At 44.4% G+C, this 17,438-nt stretch overlaps 1 protein-coding gene across 1 annotated transcript in view; it reads right to left on the reverse strand.

Annotated features, from left to right (window-relative positions):
• Positions 1 to 17,438, reverse strand: part of LOC103923910 (putative Polycomb group protein ASXL2) — a 35,227-nt gene that overhangs the window by 14,091 nt on the left and 3,698 nt on the right. The window contains exon 2 of the mRNA XM_009332348.1: positions 513 to 621. Within this exon, the coding sequence (XP_009330623.1) occupies positions 513 to 621 (109 nt within the window). The remainder of the gene's footprint in view (positions 1 to 512; positions 622 to 17,438) is intronic.

Consider the following 17,438-nt stretch of genomic DNA (forward strand, 5'->3'; position numbering starts at 1 on the left):
TTATGGCACAGTCCTCAGAGTCAAATTTACAGAAAATCAAGAACAGTGTGAGCAGGCTTCGTTCTAATAGTTTAACCGGGGAAAAAGGTTTCAAATAAAGATTATTTTTAAATATGCCAATCAGGTAAATAAAGGAATCTACGTGGTTTCTCTACAAATGTTCTCCACCTACTAGACACAGACTGAGTATAAGGTAATTTTTCATTTCTAGATACAAGTTGAGATCGGTGAAGATCCTTTTAGGGCTAAAATGTCATTTAAAATTTTAATTACTCTTTCATTTCTGGGATAAAAATGTGAATAAAGCCCAGCACCTCCGGTTGTCCTTTCAGCACACAGGTGCTCACTAGCAAGCATAAAGACTTAGTGTTCGCACGTGGAGGTAAACTTTACGCTACATTCATGCAATTGAGGAATAGTTCCCTCTTCAGGATTATCCTAATCCAACATATTTTTAAATGGATAAAAGTCACCTGAGCATTGAAACAAGATTCCCCAGCCGAGCCACTTACCTTCAGCGTGTACACTCCCATGCGCCCCGGGACCTTATAGAAAATGCCCTCTTCCCCTCGGGAGTTTGTATGTAACATAGCATTCAGGCATGCAAGAGGAGAAGTCCCACTGAAAACAAAAACACACGGTTAATGTTTGAATGTATTTGGTCAGTGTTAATCTTCTGCTGGGAGACAACCACGGCCCCTCACCTGACCATCACGCATGCAGAGGCAGAAAGATTCCAGATCCAACTTCTATTCCCAAGCAGAATACAAGTTGAAGCTGCCATAATAAGCAACAGTGAAACCAGTCCACGTACCCACGCTCCAGTTCCAGAAAAGAAAAAAAAGCAAACAAAAAAGCCCCCAAGCTCAGGCTCCCCAATACTTCTTTGCCAAACATCAAAACTGTCACGCATTTTTAAAGCTCTAGATATTTAACATTGCTCATCTGAAACTCAGAGCAGATTTGTTGTGAGCTAACTACTGACTGCAGAGATATTTTAAGTTTGAGGTTTTTTTAAAGAAAACCCACAGCATACTGAATTGAGAGTTGTGGGATAAAGAATGGAAACCAATTACGCAATTTCCCCTGAAAAGAGTGGAGATCTTTGATCCCAGCCAGGAGAACCGAGACAGAAGACCCATCTTTTCATCGGTGCTGGTGGGGGTTTCTTTGTTTGGTTTTTTAAACCCATCCCGCTGTAGACAGAAGCAAAATCAGGTGGACGCAGCAAGACAGGTGACTTTTGCTCCCACTGCAGGGTCAGGCTGATCATACCCTCTACTAAATAGGTATCCTGGCTCATAAAGCATACTGATATCAAGCACAACCCCTGCACAGAAGTTAAGCAAGAGGTTTTCGCCTCCCAACACCCTGTCACAAAGGCTGGAACCAGAACCATCAAATCCTAAATTTGTGACTGATTAACTGAAATCCCCGAGCAGGAGATACAGCTGTTTGCCTGTAGTAAGTTTTGCTATGAACATTCAAACAACCCTGCATCAAAAGCAGTGAAATAAGCCCTGGGAGGAAAGGGAAATAAAGGCGAGGGCGAGCACAGCCCTCCGACGATTCGGGCAGGACACGTGCACTCCAAGTTCTGCCTAAAAGCAGCAAAACAGCTCAGCTGAATTACTGATGTCTAGTACAAGGAGAAGCCAACATCCTGAAATAGGTCCGGTCTCCTTTGCCCCCGTGCGTACAAGCTAACAGGTAGGAGACCCTGCAAGGGACACCGGCCAGCTACGGTGGCTCACGAACCACAGGAGAAATACCATTACAAGAGGAGGACTAGTATTTATGTTGCTAGACCCGATCCCACCTGTGCTGACTGCTAGGCAGATGTACAGCGAGACACCGGTCCCCGTTGGAGGGACCGCCACTGCCGGCGGGGAGCCGGCAGGGCACCGTCCTGGTCCCCCCTGCCCATGGCACCGCAGACCGGGATCCTGCAGGCTGCTCGCTCCTCCAGTTGAGAAACAGGCTTAGAGAAGTACTCGGACTTCTGTGGGAGCTCTGCGGTTGTACGGGGGCACCCCAGGGCTCGGGCACAAGCCTGAGCAGGGGCACGCAGTCGTCCCCCACCAGCAGAGATCTCTGTGGGGTTGCAGCCCACAGTCAGACCAGATGACCTCCTTCAAATCTACATTATTCCATGCAAAGGGTCAAGAAAACAGCCTCTGCAGCATCTCCGCTCCGCAGGATCTTACGCTTTCTGAGTTTTTGCCAGTGTCATTTGTTAATAAATACTAGTGAAAACAGCGATGAGGAGGGAATTTTCTAAACCCCAGCCCAAAGCTCATCTGACCGCCTTAGCAGACGGCTCAGTCTGATGCTCAAGCAAAAACCAGCAGCGCTGGAGGAAGCAGCGGAGCCTCAGGCATGCCAGGGACCACCCACTGGTCCTGTTTTGGTTCTTACATGGCAAAACTCAGTTTCGTTCAGGTACTCTTACACTGACCCAGTGACTCCTCCGGCTAACAAATGTCTTTTGGAGAGAGCACCAACCATGATACAGCAGAGAACCCAGTAACGTGAGCATCTCGCTTTACTCCCTGCCAAGAGCTCGTGCCCATCTTCAGACATAGCGTATCTAGGTTGACATTCCAGCCAGAATCCCTACCACTGAATATAAGCTTCTCCTAAATACATTTGCACGCAGTAGACAACCTCTCCTCATGACCTCCTTGACTCCCCCCTCCGAAACCAGCCCTTGGCTCATCACTCCCTGCTGCTCCCATAGCTTTTCTGTGCACCCTCCCCAATGGTGCAGCAGCTCCTACAAACGTGAACAACACAACTGGAAGCAACTCTTCTCACACTAGCTTCACCGAGGCTATGCACTAACTTCACAAGGCTAATCCTCTTCTCCAGAAAGCCACAGGGTCTCCCTGGAAGCTATAATTCAGTGTGATTTCCTACAGCAACCCCAAATTCTTTCCAAAGGCATTGCTCCCCAGGGTATACCCTTCCCCTCTTCACATCTTTGCTCCTGGATGTGATTTCTGCGTGCAAGGACTATGCGAGAACTGCACGCAAGTATATTTTATACAGGCCCAGCTGTATCTGGCAGTATAAACAATATACCTGTCCTTCTCCCATCAATGTTCATCATCATCCCTCCTACCACTGCATCTAAAAAATTATCATCTTATACTTCTTTCCAGATCACTACTAGCATGTTGAATAGCACTGAACACACCGAAGCATTCCCACGTTCAGGAAGCTCTGGGGCAGTGAGGAGAGCTCTGCCACGTACGTGACCTTTAGCTCACGGAGTACATTCCTTTTAAAAACTGTATCAGAGCAGAATATCAATGTTAAGCCAAGCATCTAACAAAGTCTAGGCAGAGCTGCGCTTTGGAAGCTCACCAAGGAATGAAGCCTTGGCAGGACCAATCTTTACAAAAGCTATACTGGTCTGGCATCTACGCAGCTCGTACTGAATTGATTCCATTGTTTAACAGCTTAGCCACTATTTTTGCTTTATTTTTTTTTCCTCATGTTTACCCATCTATAGTTACGTGTCTTCCTCTACAGGCTCTTCTAGAAAGCTGGCACAAATGTAACACTATTCTAGCCTTTCATAAAGCTTATTGTGAAAATTTTGGAAGCTAAAAATCAGTTGACAAGTCCCACCTAACTTTAAAAAAAAAAAAGGGGGGGGGTGAGGAGGGTTCGATTTGGGTATAAGATGCACGGTCTTCATGTTGTATTACATCCTTTCTGCCTCTATGAGTGAGTACTCATAAGCACTCGAACCCTTCCTATATTAATCATCTTATTTTCATGACTATCACTCAATTTCAGCCACCACCCTGGGTGCAGGGCGGCAGTTCGTGCTTCTGAACAGATTCCCCCAACACAGCTGCAGAAGGACAGGAGGGCGGCTGCTGCCGCAGGGTTACGTGAGCTGCCTAACCAGCAGCTTCCGACTCCACTGATCCGGACCTTGATTTGACGGACAAACCTCCAAACTGGGGGGAAAAAAAAAAAATCCCACACCCAAAACGATATTTCAAAACAAGCCAAGAGGCTCACCCCAGAATTCGGATGAAGCCCTAACCAGCGGGGCTGTACTAAACCTGCATCCCCAGGGAAAGCACTTTGGGCATTTTTCTTTGACAAAAGGTGTTGCTGCATTACTACAACCCCTGACCCACAGCTCTGATAGTTTGCTAACAAGTAAACGTGCAGTGAGACTGTGGTTACGTTTATTCTTGGAAATGAAACTCGTTCTCCTCTGAATGGAAAGATTTCGTCCCTTGCTTATTCTTTGCTGCCGCTTTGCTCAGAATCCCCCAATATTCACTTAATACTTTTTCCAACTACCTGTGTTTTGTGCCCAGCCTACCTTTTGTTATTTTAAATGCAATAGCTGCCTAAAAATAGCCTTAGGAACCAGATGTTATTATGCCATTTATTTTATTGCTCCCCCCCCCCCCCTTTTTTTTTTTTAAACGAAGGCCTCTCCGTTTGCCAGGAACACACACAGGATCATCAGCCGCATCTGACAGTTCCTGTCATTCCACCTCAAAACCAGTAGTTCGAGAAGCAGATGAAGTGAAAGGCAAGTTCCTGCCCGCTCCAGATTCATCGTTACCTACTATTTCACTTCAGTCCCTTCCATCCCACCCAAATCCGTACTGCTCTGCACGCAGAGCCACAGTCAGTCTCTGATACTGCTGACCATCAGCTTCCATTAGTGTGACCGCTAACGGACCAGTCCTTTTGGAGGTCTCAGAACAGGATTCATCCTTCAGAAAAGATTAAGTGGAGCTCAGCAAGACTATGACATGACTAGTTCGTAACTGCTACGCTCCTTCATGTCCCCTTTTGGGAAGCTGTATCGAATCTGTTAGGCATCGAGCCCCTAACTCGCTTTCTAAAGCTTCTGAACTGAAACATTCTCCAGCTTTGCGATCACGGTCATCAATCACCCTGGGCTCTAAATAAGCTCAAGGTGTGGTTCCTGGCTTGAGGATGAGGGGTTTGAGGTGCAGATGCACAAACCTTCCCAGTTTACAGGGGCAGGAATTACTGCTTTTGAGGACAGTCTCATTGCAGGCTCCTGTTCTACCCGTTCTCTACAGCAAACCGGCTCACCAGCTTATTGCAGTATGGACAGACAGCATGGGCACAGTCACGGTGGAAGGAGAAAGAAGAAGGGTATATCCACACTCATTAACATCAAATTCTCCCAAAGAAACCAGAACAAACATTACCCCTTCTACCAGCTCCCCTCCATCACCTTCCTACAGCTCACAGAGTTCAGAGGCTGCTTTGCCCCTCCTGCCCCCTTCTCCATGTAGGGCTGTTTTCATTTAATTATTTGATTAAGAATCTTCCAAAATGAGCTAAGACCAATTATTACTTTTCTCACACTGTAAAATTTCCGTATTCCCCTGTTCTCACAGACTGCCCTGTTTTCACCCAATATTAACAACGACTGCTACAGAGAGGTGGTGGGCAGCAAAGGGATCTCACTCTCATAGTTAAATGCAAGGTCAAAATATTTGTCCAGATACTGGCAATTTGGTGCAAATGACTATTAAAAGCAGAGCTATTTCCTACCCTAGCAGTTTAGGAACAGAGGTTGAATTTGAATGTGAGCAGCACAACACCCTACAAACCCTCTAGGGCTTCCTTCCATACTAGAGATAGGCTGCGGGTTTGGGGGGTTTTGTCTGGTTTTGGAAACAAGGGGAGGCTTTTGAATCAAAACGGCATTTTCTTCTACTAATTTGGTTTGCGATGTTCTTATCTGGGGTGCGATGAACCCTGTTTAACAAAGCAGCAGGTACAACTCCAAACTCAAGTTTTATGGCATCCAGCCAGAAGTTTTTTTTACATAAACCAATGCACTTGAACTAAGATGCTTCAGCTAGACAGGGCACACTTAGGATTTTACTGAACTGCTAGGGTTTCCCTCAGGAACTAGCTACTATACGAAGAGTTAGAGATGATGTTTTATTAAAATTAATACCTTTTGTTATTTTAAATGCAATAGCTGCCTAAAAATAAAAATGTTTTATTAAAATTAACACATGACATCACACCCTGTATTTTTACAGCTGATTAAGCAGAGTTCCAGTGTTCATTCCAGCAAGTTTTTCAACCCAGATAAATATTTTTACATCACAAGTACTAACAAATAGTGTGAAAAACATATTTCCCCCCCATTAGGCTTATGCGTAATTGGGAGGTAGGATAAGAATTACTGAGCTGGCAGGTTTAGTGGAGAGCTGGTAGGGGGTTCACTGCTCGGTCTCTGCCTAGGGAAAGCTTCAGCTTGAGCTGGTTCGTGCACGTGCTGCTCCTGCCGCTGGCGAGCTGGGGTAGCTGCTTTCAGCTCCTGCTTTATTCCGTGCTTCAATGAGGGGAAGAGCAAAATTTAAGTTTTCCAGACCCTGCCTCCCTTGTAACTCGGCTTGTGCCAACAGTAGAGGCACTCCCCCTGCACAAGCTCGATCTGCCTGGATTGTTTTCATCGTGAATCTCATTTATGCACTGAAAACAGATTACATGCACAATCAAGATACCATAACTTTATCCAACTGTCAAGTAATGCAAGCCCTTTTCAGATGTATTCAGATATTTCAGTAGTTTATGTCAGTAATGTACTTCTGTTTCATCAGGCCACTTTCCTGACAACAAAAGCATTTTCCTGACGAAAACAGGATAAATTCCTGATACAGAAAATAATTGACTCGGACATCTTCCACCTCCAGAAAGTTACTGGTGTCTCATGTAACGCTTCTAACAGTCATTTTTGACAAAAACTTCCGCAGAAGCATTCCTACCGCCGTTCATCATGATGGCAAGAACACCGCTCCAAATACAACTGGGGGGAACAATCTGGGGCTACGGTATTCAGCCTCTAATGGTAGCAGCACGCTGCTGCTTTTTCTACGCAAATATTTTTCAGAATTTTACATTTTAAGTGCATGCATATACAAACTGTGTTTGTGCTTGTCTGTGGAAAGGATTTTTAGTTGTATTTTCATTTATGCCTTCACAGCAATGGATTATCTAAACTTTTTATTCCAGTTGGGAATAGCATGTTAGATGACAGCTACAGCAAAAAAGCAAATGTATTTTAACTCTTGTGACAATAAATGGGGTGCTCATCTTTATCAATTATCCAGCGCTGAGTGCCAGCCCACTGACAAATAAACAGCACCCTTGGGAAAAATGAAGATAAACGCCCCTTTGCTCACACTGGCTCACATCTCAGCTGAGCAATACTTCTTGAGATGGTTCAGATCAGAACAGAGTTGCTTAGGCTGATAAATTCAGCTGACGCAAAGAGTCAACTGTAGGCTTTGTTCATTGAAACGAGCTTCAGTTAAAGTAAAAAAATATATTTGCAACAGTTTAGAAGATGCAAAGGTAACTATGACATTTACCAGGATTAATTCGGTTTCCATAGTGTTACAAGTACATACTGAAGCTTCCTAGTTTTTACTTCTTGAAAAGCTAAAAATAGCACGGCCTTTCTGTAAATCTGCCAAAATACGGGCAGCAAACTCAGCATAAATAAGATCCATGGTGCCAGTGCAAGGGTCATAATCCAAGCTCTTGTGCCAAGACCTAGGATCTTCTTAATGAAAACTTGTAAATGCCAATTTGTTCACTGTCCAAAGTTTTAAGCCATTTTACTTTCCCAAAACTTCTGCATTATCCTCACTCACAGTGTGTTTCGGCTTGAGAAAAACTAGGGAGTAACATATCCACCCTTTATCAAACGCAAAAGAAGCCATTTAAGTGCTCGCACAGGTTTTAAACCACAGCATCGAGAATATTTTCATTTACAGATGCTGTTTAAGAGAGAGGTCTGATACAAGCAAATACCCATCAATACTTACCAGGTGACCACCCAGTGAACAGCTTGAGCAAATACATATTCCTAAACTCTGATATTATCAGAGCAGGCACCAACCTTTTAGCTATACAGCACCTTCGGCAGCAGGGTCTTAAATATACTTATTTTGTCAGCCAAAAGCATGGTGCTTCATGAGCCTCTGCCTGAACCATTTCAAGCATGCTGCGTCGGGGCAAGTATCGAGTGCCTGTGAAGTGGCTATTTCAGTTCTAAATTCAGTTCCCAACCGTTCTGCTACTACTGCTGCGCTCAGCACTGCTGCCTTCCACTGAAAATGGTGGTTTAGTAATTATTCCCCTCTAACACTGACTTCCCAGTTAAAAACAACCAATTTTACAGATGTACTGGCATTTATAAGCTTGTTTATACTTACAAACCTGTGACTGCTACGTAAACTATATTTTTTTACACTGTTGACTAAACAAGGGGTTTTGGTAGCTTCTAAATATCTATTCTATTTTGAAAATTAACATTTTTCCTATCTGCACTTCCATTTCATCAATAAGTCAGAAAATTGATCTCAAAGTGATCAACAGCAAGTGACAGTCCCTCTGCCTGCAGAAGGGGCACATTCTTTACTTATTTTATTGGATTGCTGAAAGGGCTAAGACAGTATAATAATAATTTTTGTAGTTAAGAGGTAGTTGTAAGGCCAGTCAATGGCATAAGAAGAAATACATGTTCTGCGCTCTCACGCCTCTGAGTATTTCTCTAAGCTACTTGATGTTTCAAACAGACACGTACATACCAAAACTTCCTCCTGAGAATGCCAAATTTAAGCCATCCTTAAAATCATGGCATTTTAAACTCCACATTGAGTTCAAAGCTTCTTCAGACTGAGCAGGAAAAAAGGGGTTCGAGAGTGGTAAACGTACACAAGGTTAAGGTGAGGACTCTCTACTCCGAGCAGCTGCCTGTTGAAGGGGAGGAAGGAGGTGGAGCGTTTCTTCCCACATTTTCAATCCCGCTGCAGCATCCCTTCCCATCAGCCTGGCTCCCAAGACCTCAGGGACCGAGCTGACTCATTCCGATTTGAAAGCAAAGTGTGACCAGATCATTTTTGTTCGGTCAGATGTGGACAGGACACCGGATTGAAATTTTTCCAATCGTGATTTATTTGAACTTACAAACCTCGCCCTCAGAGCATCATGCAAGGTGTATTTATCTATCAAAAGATTACTTTATATTAAAGCTCCATTTTTAATTTGGTTAGCAGTTTTTACAGTATTTCTCTGTGTGCACAACAGCACCGTCTTCAGCGTGGCGGACCCGGCAGATCTCCTGCCGCAGGACCCCCTCCAGAGCAGGACCCCCACCTTATAGCTCCAGGGGATCCTGCAGGCAGAGGAGCACCTGCTGATACTGCTGGGCACAGAAACGCACCTCGGAATTCACTGGTTTCACACCAGCTAGGTGCCATAGCACTCAGCAACCTCAACACCAGCGAAGAGTTAATTATTGCCTTCTGCTCTAAATAGAAGCTTAATATAAAGTGGATCCAACAGCAAGTGTCTTCATTTCACCTCGCCGCTGCAAGTTGATGTAGCTGGATAAAAATGTCCAAACGGACTGAACTGTGTTTAAGGGTGAGGTTTTTTTTTTCCCCATTTTGTTCTTTAGAGCATCCCCTTCTTCCCCACTTTCCATTTGAATCAGACATTCACACAAATAGCTTTTTGTTTATTAGTATATTAAAATATGATGGTTTTAAAAAACAATAGTTTCAGATCTACGGAAGAGTCAGAGCAGAGAGATATTGTAAGCAGACACCACTGTACCAACTTCACGCTTGTTAAACAAATTCATGATTTAGAAAAGCAGCTTATTTTACGTGTTAAGTTTTGCTTCACCCAATATGCAGTGCCAAACGTCCCCCAGACAAAAGATGCACAAAAATACATCATGCAAATCAAGCATCCCACTCCCCACAAATTCAGGCTTGCAGACAGCAGGGTTAATTTGTAAGACACTAAGCACTCACATGCTATTAGCCTGACATTTTCCACAGACTTTACAAACATTAAGATTTCAAGTTTGCATCGCACCGAAGCGCTAATGCAAACGACATGCAGGAAAGGTAGATTAAGGTAACAGAAGCATTAACACCAGGTATACTACCATTACTTGGTTTCTAAGTCTGTGTAAAACAAGCAGTTGCTCTTTTAATTAAGGCTTTTGCAGCTTGCGTTAATAGAGAAGAGTAGCTTTAGACAATCAGCAGTGGTTCTTACCTTCTGGAGTTGGAGTGCAACCCAAAAAAAGGAGAGAAACACCCCTTTAAAAACTTGAGCAAAACAATTGTCTAATCATTAATATGAACCCTCCCCCCCCATCCACCAGAACCAAATTAAGAAGTTTTGGGCAGACCTGCAGTAATACTAAGACCAGGTTATATCAAACAGACACAGGAGAGGAAGATGTAGAACTGTCATATTTTTTCAGTCTATTTTCAAAGAAGCTGGCATACAGCTACCAACCCCAGGCAGGTCCCAGATGCACTAATTTCTACCTTCACCAGTTCATGAACTTTTTATAGAAGTCAGGTGGGCCCTTTGGAAATCTCACATGCAGACAGACAGACATACAGGCATTTACTTATTCTTTCACACACCCTCAGCATTACTCACAGCTCACAACTCTGGGTAAAATAGCAGCCCTGCAACCCAGAAGAGCGAGACAGACTGCTACCAGTTTAAAGAAGCCAATAGTTATGGTGCAGGAATGAGCACGTACTGCTTCATCACCTCCACGGGTAATCCATGGTCTGGTCTTGCCAAGTCATTAATAATGCAAACTAACACACCACTGGCCTCATTTAAATATTTCCACAGTAGTGGGGCTGAGGGCAGGTAAAATGTGTCATGCTGCGAAGCCAATTTTAACACACCAGCACTAAAGTTCATGGGCGTTTGTGCAAGATCAAAACAACGCAAGTACAGGCGGCGATTACAGTGAGTTCAGATGGAGCCAGTTCACTTGGACCACAGTGTAATAGAGGGCACAGGAGGCACTCGTGGATGAAGCTCAGCCTGGAGGACACCACAAAGCTCTTAGGCACACACTGAAGTTGGACTTTATTTATAGATTTAATTAATGATCTCTCATGACAACTGAATCTGACCTGCAGGAACATCAGTAGACTCTGATACCATACGCTGAGTCCTGGATGAGACTAAAAACCCTTGCAGAAGTCATCTGACTTTCTCAGACATGGTTTACAGGTGTAAGTAATACCTCCAGGTTTACAGCACTTGATTAGCTCCACCTTAACACAATGTCTGCAGACAAGATACTTGTTCATGTGCTGTTCACATCCCTGAAGGACTATGCAGAAACCAGCATTTTCTGATTTTAAAGGAGGAATCCAGATAGAATTACCTTCCTCTAAGGCTGTTGGAGCACAGAGTTAAAATTTCAAAGGTTTTGGGTTCCCCCGCTTTGTATTTCAGCTACAGAACCATGAGCCAGTTCATACTGAAGATAAATCCTAAATTTAGGTATTTTTTGAGACCTCGGCTCTAGCGTTTTCTAGAAGAGAGAGTCAACCTGTTAGGTTCCTGCAGTGTTCACCAGTAGAGTATTACACCCCACATTTCTCCTTGCAACAGCTAATATACTCTTTCACATGATGAGAACTGATGCGTAATTTTATTTTGAGATGACAGCAAGAACTGGCACTACCGCAGTCTCAGTTAGGATTAGAGAAGCGGAATATTTTGTTAGTTATGGATTTGATACCTTTGTATAAGGGATATGGGAAGAGTCACCTAGTCAAGAGTTTCTCCTACATATGATGAATCTATTTAACGCTCCCCACTAATGATAACAACATGAGCCCTCTCTATAACCCTTCTAATTGAACTATTATTTTTCAAACCAACATTTTCCCCTACATGTATTATTTATGGCATCCGCTAACTTATTTCCAGGTTTTTGCACAGACACAGGGCGGTACAGAAACCTGTGGCTACTTCAACTTTTAGTTGAATTAATGCTAATGAAAAAAAAGAAACAAGCCCTGTGAGCGTTTGCCAGACCCGCGGCGTCCCTCAAGACGACCAGCTTTTCATTTTGTGGTCTACAAGGGGACAAACCAGGCTCCCGATGAAGTATGGGCACTACCTGCTGACAAAGGTTCATGATACAGAACCAGAAGACAAGGTGGCCTGGAGCTGGTGGTGTTCAAGGGGCAGAAGTTGCACCTCCAGCTTTTCCTCACTTCAGGAAAAATCCTGGTAGGGAGCCCTGCCTGGTTCAGAGCAGAAAATCCTGAACAACAGGATAGTCACGAGTGTCCAGAAGAGACGTTCACCGAACTTACCGCTAACCTTGTTAAATATTAATCTGTAACTGTCACTATGACTAATACTTGACAGCCGTTTGACCAAAAATAGCTTTAACCTGTACTTTACACCAGAGACTTTACACACAAATCCCACTTAGATATCTTTATATCATGAAGGTCTCAAAGAGAATACCATGTTCTGGTGGTCTTCAGTTAAAAATGTTGATAACTGTTTATTTTCTCCAGAAAAAGCCAAATCCAACTTTCAGCTGACTAAAGGGAAAAAATTTCAAGAACTTATTGCACCAGCATTTATCGGCCTTTTCCGCTGCCAGCTCCTTCTCCTAAAGGCTTACAGTAATTAATAGAGCAAAGCTGAAGAAGAGTCTTGCAATTAAAATGTGCGTGCCTGTAAGGCTGGCCCTTAGGCACCTGATTCCAAAAAATGCCCCTTTCCTATTGGCAAAGCATCGTGAAAGAGCCCCAGAATCCCAGCTGTGAATAAGAAGTCCTGCATGTGACAACCCTGAGAGATCAGTAATACTTTTATGGACATTTTATAATACCCAACTTCCAGCAAAAGATGGCAAAAAAAAAGAGATATTTGAGATAAATAAGAACCACTAGGGTTGGGTTAAGAAGCACAGATACCCCCGTTCTATCCCCCCCATACACACTCAACATTATCAATATCAAATCCATGAGACCTGCACTCAAGGTGTTCCAGCTCATTTGCAGATTACCTTTAAAGAAGCTGTGGATTAAAGAACATGTAAAGTTATTTAAATGTTTGTCAGTTGATGGCTTCAGCTAGCAACAGCACCTTCCAAGGCAGCTCATAATTTGCAACTTCACACCCTGAGAGGGGGGAAAACCAAAGCTGTTTTGTACTAACAGAGTATGACCTGTTTGACATCCTGTACCCCAGCTGCACATACTGGAAGCAGCCCTTTTAACTGTACTCCCTGTCCACAAATAAGCCTATTAAGGCTTCGGGGTATTGAAGCGACTCACAATCTTACAAGAGGCACTGAAGCCAAAAGGCCACTTTGCTAAGGGACATGATGAGGCTGGGAACCACGACTTAAGAGTCACTGGGATGGGGAGGAACCCCTGGAGGTCACCAGTCCAACCTCCAGCTCAAAGCAGGAGCAGCTACATCAGGTATCTCAGGGCTTTGTCCAGTCCAGCTCTGAATATCTCCAGAAGTGGGGGTTGCACAACCTCCCCTAGTCCTGCTCGAGTGTTTTATCACCCTTACGGTGAAAAAAAAATTTTTCCCCTTATACCTAGCCAGAATTTCCCATCTTGCAATTTGTGTTCGTTGCCTCCCAGTCTAGCACTGTGTACCTCCACGAAGAGTCTGGCCCCATTTTATAGAAGCTACTGATCGAAGTGAATGCTCACCAGAAATGCCAACCACCAGATTATGAAAAGCAGTTTTGGATATAGGAACTTTCAAATGTACTGTCGTACAAAGAGCTCAAGCAGGAGAAGTTTCCTGGTGTGGTTAACTATGGACTGCCAGAGCAACGAGCAGTTTCAAATACTCTAGACCAGTCTGCACAGAAAGGTGGGTTTTTTGGCAAACATTGTGTTACCTGACCTCCTCACTGTGGGATGCCACGACTATCACCAGGCAAATTTGATCATACATATTATTTTAAGAAGTTGTGAAAAGCTTTATTTGAATAAATTAACACTGTAAACCAGCCAAGCGTGCCAAATCTGCTACCTGCCAACCCTCGATGGCTGGAAGGACAACTCCCTTCAGCATCCCCTCCCGACAGGGTCCTGCAGCACAGGGCAGGTGAGGGGCCGTGACGCCTAGGCATCAGCTGCTGTCACCAAAGTAATTCATCTTGTCCTCAACGCAGAGGCCTTTAGGGAAGACTATACGGGCACAGGTGACAAACTGAAAGGAGTCCCCTGGCAGATTTTTGCCTGCAGTTCCCTTGAGGGCACGTCCCACAGTGTGGCGCGTTTGCTGCCCACGCCTCCGAACACCTCCTGTACAGAGCACCGGCTGGTCGACACAACGCAGGCACAGAAAAGCCTGCTCATACGACATGAATATGCTACATATTACAGTCTTTGCCGCTACAAAAAATTTATTGGTGTGCTTAATTTGTATTCAAGAAGCTACGTGGTTAGCCAAGGTCAGACAACAGTATAGGAACCCAAGTGTCCTCTCGAGGATGCTTTGCTGTAGGGCCATCCTGAAGCACCTCTGGCAGGTCCTTCCAGCTGTTCCCACCTCCTCTACCCCACTCCCACCAGGCTCCCTACACAGCAGTGGCAGGAAAATAAGCTTCAAATTAGCTTTCTCACTTCAGCACATTATTTCCCAGTTTCCCAGCTTCCTGCTGTCGCGAGGAATCGGGAGGCAGCGCAAGCAAGCGGAAAAGGCAAGCCTGCAGCAGGTCCCATCGCCACCTCGAGCCCCTTCCCCTCTCAGGTCCTGCCTGACCAGGGATTTTTCAGCCACTAGCTCAGACGATCAGAGGACGCTGAGGAAATCACTAAAGATGAGCTCATCAGTATGTCAAGTGGCCTGGAGCCATTTTAAGAGCAATACCATGAAGGTTGCTCTGACCTGTGCCGGTTTCCTTTGTCAAAATTTGAGCTCTCGGTAACAGTTAGCTCATCAGTAAAAACTCAATATATGTCTCATTCAATACATAGACAATTTCAAGTTGCCAATGCACAGATATTCATGAAAAGGAGGCAGCAAGCAGACTGCATAGCAAGAAGTTGTTTCCTTAGCATTTTGACTATCGACGTTCAAGGATGAAGGCAAAACTCCGGACATGCTTACTCCACAAGAAATTATCAAATGGACTATCAAATATTCTACCAAGACAATTCTGTATACTAGTCAAGCATGTCTAAAAGGTGGACAATGCCCTATATATGTTCCTCAACTATAAGGTCATGACCAGAATCAGACTGAGCTGATGAAAATTCTTCATTTCTTGAAAGCAAATAAAAGTGTCCAGAGCCACTATGGAGTTTGCAGAAGGATTCAGTCTACACTTAATATGCTCTGGACTTGTGAAAACACTGAAGAACTGGAGAATCTACAGAGGAAGCGAGTTATCATAAGATCTGCTTTTGGGGAGGTAAAACTACATTAGCGGACTCAAATCCAAGATTTGCAGTCTCACAGTAGACTCGGACCAGCAAATCTTCATGCTGAGTTTTGTACAGCTGCCCTTCCAGGCAGGGGGAAGAGCATGGCTCAGACTCCACATGCAACACAGCTAGCCAGCAGCAAGAATAAGAGGCTTGCCTGCTATCTGCCAGACACGGGATGCACGTCTCTCCCATTGTTAGATAGTTTCAGTTTTCCCATTTTCCTCATATTTAATTTCACCGGTTATCAGTTTAAATTCTCTTCACCTAGATGAGATTTTTTTGCTCTGGGAGAGCCTTTTATTTGTATGCTCATCATGGCTTTAAAAAGCAGCTTTTACAGAGAAAAGTCTAACAGTTTTGACAGCAGCAGCTTTTAATAGGGAGAGGAAACTTTGTAAGAGCTAATCTATCCTCACACCCAGCGTCAGTGGGATCCCATAGGAACTTCATTCTTTTCAAAATAATTTAAGAACCCTGCATCCTTTTGAAAGCTCCCCTTCCACCCCTACCCTGGGGGGTGGGTGCTGGGTTCATTCGTTTTTTGGAGGGGAGTTACGTTGGAGGAAGAATTTCCTAGCATCAAGCTGCTGAAGGAAGAACCTCCCTGAGAATGAAGGCATGGAGGAGCATGCAACTTAGCTCCCCCATCCCCATCTTATTTCCTAGCCCTGCAGCAGAAGATAAGGAAATCAAAGTACTGAAGAACAGCTGGGAAATATTTTAGTGGCAAAGCCTTCCACCAAGAATGAGGAGAGATCACACTGTTGGTCCTTAACTCAATCCGAGATGCAAGAACATCCTCCAGCAGTAAGCAGCTTCCCTCTTCCTACAGTTACCACCTAAGTCCAGATGCCAGCCTGACCTTTGCTCATATTTCTGAGACAAGTCAACGGGAGAGCTGTTTGCCTTTTAAGTTCATCCTCTCTCCTCTTGCAAGAGAGTGACCAAGTATAGAGTTTTTCCCCACTCAGGCAAGATCCTCATCTCATAGCGCACAAGCTACTGGAGGAGTAATACAAATGCGACACTGCTCTGAACTACACGGACGCTAAAAGCCCCGTGTTCTCCTTCCAGATGAGGGCAATCAGTATCACTGTAGTTCTCCTCATCACTCGGGAAGACGGACCGCTCACGTTACCAGACTCACAGAGGACAAGCTAGCCACAGAAATACAGCAGGCTTCTGATTTTCAGCTAGCAAGAGAGGAGAAATATAGGAAACCGGTTAAAAAACCTTATGGAAGCCTAAAGTTACAGTGCTGGCAGCTCATTTATACAAGTGTCAGACTGAGCAGCTCCAGCCCTCTTCACATAACCACCTCCTTGTCTGGAAGGAAGTTCCCTCCTCAAGGATGCTCCGAGCTGGATGCTCAGAGCGTCTTGCGAGAACTTTGGAAGGACTGACTTGCCATTGAGAAGCGAAAGTCAGCCACTGCCTGGAGGGCAGCTAAAACTTGAAACCAAACTGTTCGTGACACACGTATCTCTAGTCCAAATACAACTAGCAAAAAGGGGATTTTGGCTTCTATACTCCCCCCCCCCCCAAGTTGTTTGAGAGTTTGTTTTGGTTTATGTTAGAAATTCCATGAATACTTGAAATAAACGTAGCCAGAGCACCATGTCTGTTTTCATTTTCACTGAGGCTGAGCTAGTGGTTAGATGTGTTTCCTTGCTTAATTAGTATTTGGGCAAAAAAAAGCCACCGTGTTTGGACAGACATTCACAAGCTCGTATTTTACACAGTGTCCCCTATAAAATCCAATAAAAACAAAACATTCACGGCTATTAAGAGAAAAGGCTGCCAAAGACATCTTTCAAAGATGCTAACTCTTCAGATACTCTTACACTGATTTTAACATACTGTCCTGGTTTCAGCTGGGATAGAGTTAATTTCCTTCCTAGCAGCTGGTACAGTGCTGTGTGTTGGATTTAGGATGAGAACAATGTTGATAACGCACCGATGTTGTAGTTGTTGCTGAGCAGTGCTTACACTGGTCAAGGGCTTTTCAGTTTCTCATGCCCTGCCAGCGAGAAGGTGGGAGGGGGCACAGCCAGGACAGCTGACCCGAACTGGCCAAAGGGACATTCCATACCATGTGGCGTCATGCTCAGTACAGAAACTGGGGGGAGTTGG

Source organism: Pygoscelis adeliae, unplaced genomic scaffold, assembly GCF_000699105.1.
Source record: "Pygoscelis adeliae isolate BGI_AS28 unplaced genomic scaffold, ASM69910v1 Scaffold89, whole genome shotgun sequence".
Taxonomy (NCBI): Eukaryota; Metazoa; Chordata; class Aves; order Sphenisciformes; family Spheniscidae; genus Pygoscelis; species Pygoscelis adeliae.